Source organism: Poecilia mexicana, unplaced genomic scaffold (genome assembly GCF_051168715.1).
Source record: "Poecilia mexicana isolate PSO_F unplaced genomic scaffold, ASM5116871v1 scaffold_4, whole genome shotgun sequence".
In the NCBI taxonomy this organism is placed as follows: domain Eukaryota; kingdom Metazoa; phylum Chordata; class Actinopteri; order Cyprinodontiformes; family Poeciliidae; genus Poecilia; species Poecilia mexicana.
Window position 1 is genome coordinate 29,018,756 of NW_028263373.1, and position 12,084 is coordinate 29,030,839.

Genomic DNA, 12,084 nt, shown 5'->3' on the forward strand with positions numbered 1-12,084 from the left:
TTGCAGTGCCTAAACTTTTATTACCAGTTGACAATTTCAACAGATCTCATGCAAGACTGTAGAACCAGAAAATAAATCCTGCTGCAGAATGAATGGTAAAGCAGTTATGTACACAACAGAGCCCTCCAACATGGCGGTGATCATCTCATATTAACATTTGTTCTTTTTTATCCACTGGAGTGCATAAAGAAATGGAGAAAAAGAGCAAAAGCCTTTACAGGAGAGCTGAAGGGCAGAATGGTAAAGATCATAACCAAAACATATGGCAACATCATGTGCCTGTTCCTATGTCTTTGCTGCCTGGATCCAAAAATCATACTGTTTTGTTTATGCTGTAGATCGATTCAGAAGGTGCCTGATTCTGAAAATATCAGAACTCGGGCCCTCAGTAAAGTAAACATGTTCTGCACCAGCATCAACTGCAAAGGGATGGATAAAGGGTGGTGGTTGGTAAAAGTTGTATGTACAAACATTAGGGAACAGTCAGCTTCTATCTACAAAAAAAAAAAAAACAATTGTGTAAAAATTTTCTCTCACTTTTCCAAAGCCAAAGGAACCAACAAGTACTCTTTCGCCCCGTTATTTATTTCTTCTTTCTAAACGGTTATCTCCACTAAATAAGTAGGGAAACAGCAGGAGCAAAAATTACAGTTTCATCAAGAAACACTTTTTAAGTGACAAAATACAGCAAATGGTATTTCCCAGGATAAAGTGCAACAATAGGGAGACGTGACGTTTTTAGGGGAGCGTTAGTAGGCAGGAATCACTCTCCGGAGCGACAGCAGGCTCGGAAACCACACTGCAGGTTCTGGCAACCGCTGGCTGTGTCTGCATGAGGACCTGCAGAGAACAGACATACAGGTGCTGGTCATAAAATTAGAATATTGTGATAAAGTTCATTATTTTCCATAATGTCATGATAAAAATTAAATTGTCATATATTTTAGATTCATTGCACACCAACTGAAATATTTCAGGTCTTTTATTGTTTTAATTTTGATGATTTTGGCAAACAGCTCTTGAAAACCCAAAATCCCTGTCTCAAAAAATTAGAATATTATGAAAAGGTTCTCTGAACGAGCAATAAAAATAATCATCTGAATCAACAAAGTATCTCTAAACACCTGAAAAAGATTCCTGAGGCCTTTAAAATCTCCCAGCCTGGTTCATTACTCAAAACCGCAATCATGGGTCAGATTGCTGACCTGACTGCTGTCCAGAAGGCCATCACTGACATCCTCAAGCAAGAGGGTGAGAAACAGAAAGAAATTTCTGAACGAATCGGCTGTTTGCAGAGTGTTATATCAAGGCACCTCAGTGGGAAGTCAGTAGGAAGGAAAAAGTGTGGCAGAAAACGCTGCACAACGAGAAGAGGAGACCGGACCCTGAGGAAGATTGTGGAGAAGGGCCGATTCCAGACCTTGGGGGAAGCAGTGGACTGAGTCTGGAGTAGAAACATCCAGAGCCACTGTGCACAGGCGTGTGCAGGAAATGGGCTACAGGTGCCGCATTCCCCAGGTCAAAGGTCAAGCCACTTTTGAACCAGAAACAGCGGCAGAAGCGCCTGACCTGGGCTACAGAGAAGCAGTACTTTGGACCACTGTTGTTCAGTGGTCCAAAGTACTTTTTTCGGATGAAAGCAAACTTTGCATGTCATTCGGAAATCAAAGTGCCAGACTCTGGAGGAAGACTGGGGAGAAGGAAATGCCAAAATGCCAGAAGTCCAGTGTCAAGTACCCACAGTCAGTGATGGTCTGGGTGCCATGTCAGCTGCTGGTGTTGGTCCACTGGGTTTTATCAAGGGCAGGATCAATGCAGCAGCTATCAGAAGATTTTGGAGCACTTCATGCTTCCATCTGCTGAAAAGCTTTATGGAGATGAAAATTTAATTTGGTCAGGAATCGGCCCTTCTCCACAATCTTCCTCAGGGTCCGGTCACCTCTTCTCGTTGTGCAGCGTTTTCTGCCACACTTTTTCCTTCCTACTGACTTCCCACTGAGGTGCCTTGATATAACACTCTGCAAACAGCCGATTCGTTCAGAAATTTCTTTCTGTTTCTCACCCTCTTGCTTGAGGATGTCAGTGATGGCCTTCTGGACAGCAGTCAGGTCAGCAGTCTGACCCATGATTGCGGTTTTGAGTAATGAACCAGGCTGGGAGTTTTTAAAGGCCTCAGGAATCTTTTTCAGGTGTTTAGAGTTACTTTGTTGATTCAGATGATTATTTTTATTGCTCGTTCAGAGAACCTTTTCATAATATTCTAATTTTTTGAGACAGGGATTTTGGGTTTTCGTGAGCTGTTTGCCAAAATCATCAAAATTAAAACAATAAAAGACCTGAAATATTTCAGTTGGTGTGCAATGAATCTAAAATATATGACAATTTAATTTTTATCATGACATTATGGAAAATAATGAACTTTATCACAATATTCTAATTTTATGACCAGCACCTGTATGCCGATTACTTACTGATAAACACATCAGAACAGGAAGAAGCAAATGCTGTGCTACAAAAAAAATTATTAGAGACGCAAGCAATTGACTTACAATTAATTAACAATTAATGGCTTATTAGATTAAAATCAATTCTAATTGATTAATAGCGCCCACTTAAGACCTTTTTTAGTGTCACTTGGTAGCAGTCCAGAAGAGGGCACCACTGGTCACCCTTAAGTGGAATCAGTTGATACAGAACCAAAGAATGTGATAGCATACCAGAATGGGAAAGAAAAATGGTTCGAACAGAGTCGGGTGTAGGATGCAAAATTAACTTTACATGGTTCTGTTTTGAAATATAAACACTCAACAAGCTCCTTAAATGGCTCTCAGTGCAGCATTCCTCCTGGAACAACCACAGATGCAGGTACCACAGGTACCAAGTATCAGGGTCGCAACTACATATTATTCAGGTGGATGCGAACACATAAATGAAAAGAAAATGGCTACATATCAATTAATTGTTGGTCTACTGATAAGATCAATCAGCTTTAGATTAAGTCATTAACGGATGACTTGCATCACTAATATTTACACACTTTGAACTTGTAACATCTCATCTCATAGGCCTGTGTGGCGGACACTAGCATAATTCATACTTACCTGTAAGTAACAGCTGCTGCATACAGTTATAGGTCTACTGGCAAATCATTTACAGTCATCATAAAAAATACTACACTTTAACAGAGACAAAGGTCTTCATCAAGGCACTTCCTAGAACATACAAACATGAAGGATTTTATGGGAGGCAGAAGTGTAAAGCACGTTGGCTTGTGTTACCGTTAATGTTGTCGCAGTAATAGAAGTGTTCATCATTGAGGGAAGGACAGGCTGACACCAGCTCCTGCAGCCCCACCTCAGTGATGAAGAGGCAGCCAGACAAGTTGAGATGCTCCAGGACAGGAAGCCCTCCACGCTGAGATAACGCCCTGAAATACAAGAGGGGGATGCCACCTCGTTAAAGGTAAAGAATAATGCAGACTTACAGCTCAGGCAAATATATGGACATGGTTAATCCAGACTTACACTAATAGGAGCTGCACTGTTCATTATTGCCACTGATTAACAATATTTCATTAGCAAATGTATTATTTAGGACAGATGAGTCAGGGTTCTTACACATTCACCTTAGATTTGTTTTATTATTATTATTTACATGTCAATACAATATAATAAGTATTAACATTGCTTGACCAACTTCTTTAGGTTCCACAATAATAATAATGATATTGTCAAATTTTCACACTGTGGATTTGGTTCATTAGCCGTTTTAATCTACAAATTTTGGTCTTGACTAATAAGGAATTGACTCTTTAAAGCAGTTTCTGAAACCTGCCTTAAAGATTTCACAACAAATGTTGCCTTCATTTTATTTAGCAAAAAATTATTATAAATGCTCCAGTACTACTCAGACCCAGTTTGGAAACTAGTCCAGTTCAACCTTAAAAGTAAGGATTTCTATTAACTAAGTGGTTTGCAACAAAATTGCAGTTTTCTGAATTCCTAATGACGGTGCAGCAAGTCAGTAAGTGAAAAATACATACGAGTGAAACTTTCAATTCAACATGTGATTTAGCAATAAAAAATGTTTAAATTTGTTCTTGACTTTAGAAACCCTGTATTAGTTAGGCTTTAGTTGAGGTTTATCATTTAGAAGATAATAAAGAAAATGTGTGGAAAACCAATTTTCCAGACTCATCTAGACCTGAAAAATAAATGATAAAACAATAATTAATAAATGACAATGAGTAAATTATATATATACATTTTTTTAAATTATAAAAACCAGTGTAAATTTTGCTTTAAGAAACCTGAGGATTGGATCCAAGTTGTATATCTGTATAGAAAAGTTTACTCAATAAGTGGCATAAGTTATTTCAATCTTTTCTTTTGAATCGCTACAAAAGTATTGCTGAATGTTTTAAAACCTCATCTGTGCTATGAAAAGACTAAAGAATTAAGAATGTCACTGCAGCTCCTTAATTTAACATTTCAATCTTCATAATAGAAAGTAAATTTGAGCAGGAAATAATTACTTTTCAAGTGAGACATATTTCACTTTGAGTCTATTGAAAAAGCCTTTTAATCTCAAAGGGATTTTATCCTGGTAGAATGAAGTCTAAGTAAATATTTATTGGTTTGAATCAAAGTGCAATCATTACCTTAAGCCCAGGTCAGTGACCTGGTAGCATCCAGAGAGGCTGAGAAACTTGAGTGATCGTTTTGCCTTTGAGCAGTCAGTCCTGTTCTCTGGCTCCAGACACTGCTGCCCCCCTGACGGGGAGCATTTAGTCCGCAATTCTGCAGTGCTGGTTCTGGTGGTGCCCAACTCGCTTTGGGGCCCAGTAAAAGTCCTGAGGGCCTTCTTGCTTGAGCAGCAGGTGGAGTGACCGCAAAACATTTCCCCAGATATGGCATATTGCTGATGCAGATAGGATGAATCCGAGCCGGTCCTGTGCCTCCTCCTCCTCTTGCAGCAGCATGAGCCTCCCACGAGCTGCGTCGTCTCCGCCAAGCTTTCAGAGAAAGGCATCCCGCCGCGATGACTCCATTCTGCGGCGTCTTCGATGTCAGCGAGGCTGGAAGTGTCCAGGACCCAGACGTGAGTGGGGATGCAGGCAGAGCCCCAGCGACTGGTGCCGTGCTTGAAAATGATGGCCTGCTGCCTTCGCCCAACCGCGTGCAGGTTTCGCTCCTCCACTAGGGTAATGGGCACAGGGCAGCTTTTGAGCAGCTTGGCTCGTCGCTCTGAGTGTTTGTCCAAACTGATGGAGGACACGGGGTCGCCCAGACCCACAGACAGTCTCTTCAGGGTTTGATCGGTGATTTTCTCGCACCCCGACAAATCCAGGTGCTCCAGAGAGCGGCAAGCTCCAAGAAAGGACCAGCTGATAGAGGACAGACAGGAAACAACACCGAGTATTGAGCTCTGGGATCATTTTAGCAACAATCTCACCAAGCAGACAACGGATGCAAAAACATTAATTTGTGATTAATGTTTTTAGATTAGATTAAAAGTAGTTCCTATCAATAACATCTTAGTATTGTAGTTTGGCCTCCATCCAGAAGAGGTGCAGCTGGTCATCCTTAAGAGGAGCCAGTTGATACAGGAATAAAGATGGCGGTGTCCATACGGTAAACGGTTTCTGACTGCGCGATCTGTACCGTTGTTGCATTTGAGCATTCGCTGATTTTTTCTTAAAATGTACATCAACAAAGTGTAACATATTTTTATATTTATTAAGATACTATTTGTTATAATATTACCTGTACAATGTTATAATTCTCTTAATAAATAATAATTGTCATAATTTAGTTCAAAGACTACAATTCAGTAAAAAATTGTGTATTGGAGTCACAGGAATGTAAGGTATTTTTACACCATCAACCCATGAAATTTTTTTTAATAAAACTACATCTTTTAAGAGATTAACCAAATGTGTTATAAAACTAAGATTACATCCCATGTGTTAATGGGAAATACGAATATAAATTTTGTCAGCAACTTAATAGTAGCTGACACAAAATAATGCTAAAATTATACTGTTATTTTTTTTAATTCGACGTATGAAGAACGTAGCTTTTTATGTTATAGAAAGACAGTTGGCCCTCTCAGGTTTTTTCAAAAAGGCAGCTCTCATCAATAAATTGTTAGTTGATCGTAGGCCTGTCGCAATAAACGATAAATCAATTCATCGCACGATAAATTAAACCTATCAACCTCATTTTAGTTATAAGCTTTATCGTCTCTTCCTGCCTTTTTTCTTTCTCTTGATGACACTGAATGAAAAAGGCTAAGCTCTGGTGCTCTGCACTGACCCTCCCTTCCTCATTTCCTTAGTGTAATGTCCAACTCACACTACACGAGTTGTCAGCCAATTGTCGGCTCATTTTCAAAACCTGAGACACATTAGCCGACAGAAATCCTAGGTATAACTGTTCGATCGTGCCGTGTGGTGTCCAGCCACATGGGCACAAAATAATGGCTACAAGTCCAGTTAACTAATTTTAAAATCAGGCATTAATCAATGCTTTACTAGAATCTACCTGTGATCCATGTGGCTAGAGTCAACATAAAGTCCTGACTGAATGAAAATCATTATAACCTATTTTTTTCACATTAACGAAGAACAGCTGAAAAGTTACCGGGTTTATCAACTGCGGTAGCAATTTGGCTCCAACTCCTCTCCTTGTCATTTCTATATTCTTTGGACGAAACGTTGAATAAATATTAATGTTATCACATGTCATCTCCGATGTCCGCTGGACTTCGGGTTGCGCTGTGTCAGCTGTTTGGGATTTCCCTCCGTAATTTCTCCTCAGAAAGCAAGGAGGAGAATCTGCACTTTCTGATTGGCTACCTGTCACATTCAACGTTAAGCTCCCAGTCGGGGAAAACCCCGATTTAGATCGGAGTGGCCACGACGATCCACCATAACACCACACACTGCAGGATGATCGGTTACGAAATCACCAGCGACAATCTTAGATCGGCCAACGATCTAAGATTGTCATAAGGAGAAAATAGGGGCAAAAAATAGTGTAGTATGAACTACTGGATTAGGTAGTCGGATGTGCCCATCTTCATTATCTATCTAGTGATTACTGAAGGGCACATACAGACTTCATAATCTGCACTCTTTTGGTTGAATGCAATATTTATTTCCACTTTGCCTTTATGTTTAGTTTTTATTCAAGTACGTTTTTTGTTAATGGAGACTGAGAATCCATTTTATTTTTGGTTTTGGTTGTTTTGTTCATTTAGTTTATTAGTTCCAGTGTTATGTGTTCTTTTGAAAATAAAGTGCATCTATCTATGGCAGGACATCACATGCATGCAATAATGTTTTAGACAATTAATCGTCCAGCAAAATTTGTTCTCATGACAGGCCTAGTTGATCGATAAGATCAGTCAACTTCAGATTAACTCTTGTGGATCCTTAAAGGAGAGGGCATATCATTTTCTTCTCCTATTACTCAGAATATGTTTTTGAAAAGAGCATTCAGTTTGACGTTTTACCTGTCAAAAGCAAAATCGGTAACATCAGTCTGGGTCAGGTCCAGATGAGTGATGTTGGGGCAAAGGCTGAGAATTTGACGAACCTGCAAATAAAATACAGCAGAACTTTCAGAGGATGCTGAGTTGGAAACGTTAAGTGCCAGGATAAAAAAAAAAAGTCTTGTGCAACATACCATTTTGCTTGAAACTGTAGAACTATAGGCAAGAATCATGGACTTGACAAAAGAACCCACAGTGGGAAGAAGGTGCTGGATGATCCCATTTAGGAGCCGTTTCTCCCTCTGGGCCGTGCTGATGGCGAGGGAGCCTTCAGTGTGACCGGAAGCATCTGGGAAGACACGGACGATGCAGGTGATGATTCAAACCAAACATTTCCTTCGAGTCAGTTCAGCTTCAGCTCTAGATGCCACATCTGGTGATACTGTTTACTCTTCCCCACAGTGATGAAAACCAGCTGAAAACCAAACCTCACCTGACTCGTCAACATCAGCATCCTCATCCCATTCCTGGTAAGCGCGGCCCTCGTTCTGCCGGCTCTTCACCCAGTCGTCATCTGGGTCCTGGTCGAGATCCTCAGGAGGGCCGCTGTAATAATCACCTGAAGAAAAAAAGACGCAGGTGCACACCGCAGAGATGAAACCGTTTCTTCTTTTTTTTTTTCTTAAAGAAAACAGAAACCGGCTGTTTAATCATTTCTGTTGCCTCGATCACAGACGTTTGCGTTCGTTCGTTCAAAGCTCTGTTTAGAGATTATGTAACAAATTACTAAGACTATAGAAAAAAAAACCCATCAAAGCAATATCTCTCTCAACGTTAACATCTATAAGCTTTAAGAACGCATTAACAATGAAACCCAAGTTAAAGAAGCCAACATAAGACAAAAAACATAAAAACAATGAGGGATTATTAGTTTATGGTTCATCTGAATATTACATTACTCAGTGTTTGTATGAGTGATCCTGCATTTTAGTCCGTTTAGCTTCAGATCAGGGGTCTACAGCTTTTACAATCCAAAAATAAAATTTTTACCCTGAGTCAAGCCAACTGAGTCATTCAGAGCCACAAATGTTACATAAAGAAAAAAAATGTTTTTTGAAAAATATCTAACATACGAAAGTGTAATTTTTAAAGAACCATCAACTTATTTCAGTTTTTTTGTCATCCTAAAATAAAGAAACACTTTTCCAAAATGAGGATATGTAAAGTTATGATGACGTGCAGAAAATATGGTATAGTTGCCAACCTAATGACAAGGAAAATAGATCTAAGATGTAAATTTTGTGTCATTTTGTTGTGGAAATTTAATGCAATTGTTCCATAAAAACTGACTTACATTTGTTTTACATCCATCTGATAAATGATAAAGAACAATTGATTGTTCTTTATCATTTTTAGCTATTGCAGAAGGTCCAAAGAGTAGCAGTTTGCAGACTCCTGCTCTAGAGTCATGAGAAGACTTTGACCAAGAGGAATCTGTACTGACCTTCCTTAACCAAACTATAGTGTCAGTAACTGGCAATAAAATTGATTTTGTCTGCAATAAATAAATACAATAAAACTGAACTGCCTCATGGTACATAATAGTTCATCCTTTTAATAAATATTCTAGAAGCTCGGCATACTCACCGCTTCCTTAAATTAAGGAAGTACATTTGGTTTACTCTAAAACTAAAGCCCACCTCTGGCCCAGCGGACAGGATACAGGTGCCTCCACAACGAGCCGGTCTTGACCAAGTCTGACCACGCGCTGCACACTTGACTGCAGCGGCACAGATCCACGGGGCCCAAGTAATGGAAAAGCCTCAGCATGATTTCTGCAGGAAGCTGGGAGACGTGGGTTGAAGAAGAACTCCTTCTTTGTTCCAGATCTGGACAAACAACAACAACGAAAAAACTTAAGAGTGAGCTTGTAAAGAAAACGTAAAACAATTTTAAAAGAATACACTTACCATAATCCGTCTTCTCGTGATCAGCATATTTAAAAGCCTTTTGCAGCTCCTCAGCCTGGGTCCACAAGCTGAAGCCCTTCAGTACCTCGGCAGCGCAGTCCGGCTGCTGCTGGTTGCAGTGCTGCGCTATCACCTGCTTCTTAATGTCCTTCAGCTCCTCGTACGTGAAGTACTGCATGAGCATAGGCTGGAACACCTGCAACACACTTCTAGTTTAAAAACGACTTGCAACAGATTATCACACCGAGATAAATTTGAATGTTTTATACCTCCTCCTCTTCCTTCATGTGTGGCAGAAAATCTTGCGTGAAAGCTTCCAGTCGTTCCTTCAGCTGCTGGGCGTAGTTGAGCTGTTCATATTCACTCTACAATCAGAAAAATCAAATCGGTAATTTGGGGTTTTTAATCCTCAACAAAACTTACTTACTCCACATGTAATGGGCTTTTTTTATATATATATATATATATATATATATAAATAAAAGACCACAACAGTTTACGTTTCGAATCAGAACTGACAAAAGGCAAGTCACAGACTTGATATTTTCACAAGCAAGGAGTTTTAGCCGAGATAGCAATATTTTTGTTACACTGTTGCTATTCTTAGGTTTGTGAGGCACAGGGTTTCACCTCCCCGTCACCCAATGTTCCAAACTTTCTGTTTTCAAACAGAGGGAAATTAAACATATTTCAAATATTTATAAATATATCAGAGCAGTATTGTTTATCTCTCATGAAAACATATTTTAGAAAGGAAGCCAGATCTCAATCTGACCCAAAATTAGGTTTTTGTTTAAGCAGTTGGCAAAGCGGAAGGTCAGATTTACAAAACATTTACTCAGAATGTCTTTTTTTTATCGTTTTCTTTTTTAATCCCGAGACAAAAACTGCTTTTCTCTTTAAGTCCAGTTATTTTATGAGAAATGCAATGAAATAGTTTTGACTTTTGATTATAGCAGATGCTAAAATTCCCATAATATAAACTAAACAATACTTTGAGTAGAAACAGTACACATTTTCATAAATTGCACGTACATGTAAAAAAATTAACAGGCCTGACATTGTTGTTTGACATTGGGTGGTAAACATAACAGTTAATTTAATGACATGCTGTTAACCAGCCATCAGTGGAGAAGCACATGCACTTTATGGTTTCCCTCTATGGTATAACCCTGGTATTTTTCTGCTGGCCTATTGTTAAAAAGCACAGCAGGTACAAATTATGGCCAGGCCATGACGACATTGAGCTGGTTTAGGTGGTTTTGAACGCAGATTCACCTTAACGCTTTGCAGTCCTTTCTCAAAGAGAGACAGCATCTCCGACAGTTTGTTGTCTGAATGCACGTTGTAGACTGTGCAGCAGCGCTGCTGCAACAGACCGATGATGTACTCGTTTTCAATTTGCTCGTGCATCTTGAACTCCTTGAAGGTGGCGCACAGGGACTGAAGAAAGGAGCGGAAGTCATTGTTGTTGGAGAAGTTTGTCTTGGACAGCTGTGGAGAAGAGACATGCCTGAGTCAATCATTAAAAAAAAAAAGCTGTTTATAATTACACTGGAACTGGCATTAGCTCAAATTCCTATTGTTGGTGTCATATTATGGTAACAGATACTTTGCAAAACATGTGTAACATGACAGCTGTGCAGTGTTTTGTAACCACAGTTGTTAAGGTTAGCAGTGCATTAGCTAGTGTCCTAATTGAGCTTATCTGACGCCTATTGTAGGCTGTGACAGGAAGCCTCTTTCAAATCCCATTATTATGAGTACCCTGCCTGATGAAACACTAAGGCGTGCGTGTCACACTTAGAACATGTTGCATAACAAAACATACTGCACGTAGGCTAACCAAATACGAAGCTGCTTTTCAGTTGTGCTAAAGGTGCAAACAATTTATTATGAGAAACGTAACACAGAATTTAAAGTAATAGAAGTTTAGATGTTAGTCCAACACTATATCAACCAAACAACGCCGAAGCAGTCCCGAGACAACCCGGGAGCATTTCATCCACTCCGTCTCAACACTCACTGCCAAACAAACCAGCTAACAGCAGCTAGCTAGCGTGCTAGCTGGCGAACACTCCTCTTTGAACCGCAGACCGTTTGCTTGTTGTTTTCAGAAACTGACTGGAGGCGAGCTACGGCTGTGTATACGTACCTTATCGCAGTACAGACCCACCAGCTGCTTCATTCGCCAGTGTGGGCCAGTAAAAACATCCACCTCGTCCGGAAAGGGAGCCATCTTCACTGGACCTTACTGCGTCATCTGCGATATAATCAAACTAGGAGGTGTGCGGCAGAGCTTGCGCGAGTCACCCACGTGACTACAACTTATTAACGAGGGCGGTTTTCATCTGGTGCTAACATTCAAGTAATATTAAACATAATGGAAGAACATATCGATTAAATTGCTTTTCTAGAGATTATTTAAGCACAATTTAAAAATACATACACTGGATAAATAAATAAATAATGTAAATGTTTCTATCCGTGTGTGTGTATTTAATTTAAAATGAGTAAAAAAGGAACAAAAGCTAATTTCTTCAAAAAGATTAACAATTTAGGAAAAAAACTTAAACAATTCAGATAACAACATAAACCTTGTGGTATTAGATTTCAA

At 39.5% G+C, this 12,084-nt stretch overlaps 1 protein-coding gene across 1 annotated transcript; it reads right to left on the bottom strand.

Annotated features, from left to right (window-relative positions):
• fbxl5 (F-box and leucine-rich repeat protein 5) lies at positions 1-11,779 on the bottom strand. The gene is made up of 11 exons (XM_015007897.2): positions 11,623-11,779; positions 10,746-10,961; positions 9,737-9,832; positions 9,468-9,663; positions 9,198-9,386; positions 7,991-8,116; positions 7,692-7,846; positions 7,519-7,601; positions 4,661-5,386; positions 3,279-3,427; positions 1-840 (listed from the first exon to the last, which is right to left on the bottom strand). The coding sequence occupies exons 1-11, from the start codon at positions 11,704-11,706 to the stop codon at positions 764-766; spliced, it is 2,097 nt and encodes a 698-aa protein (XP_014863383.2). The 5' UTR covers positions 11,707-11,779; the 3' UTR covers positions 1-763.
• Between the last annotated feature and the right edge of the window lie 305 nt (positions 11,780-12,084).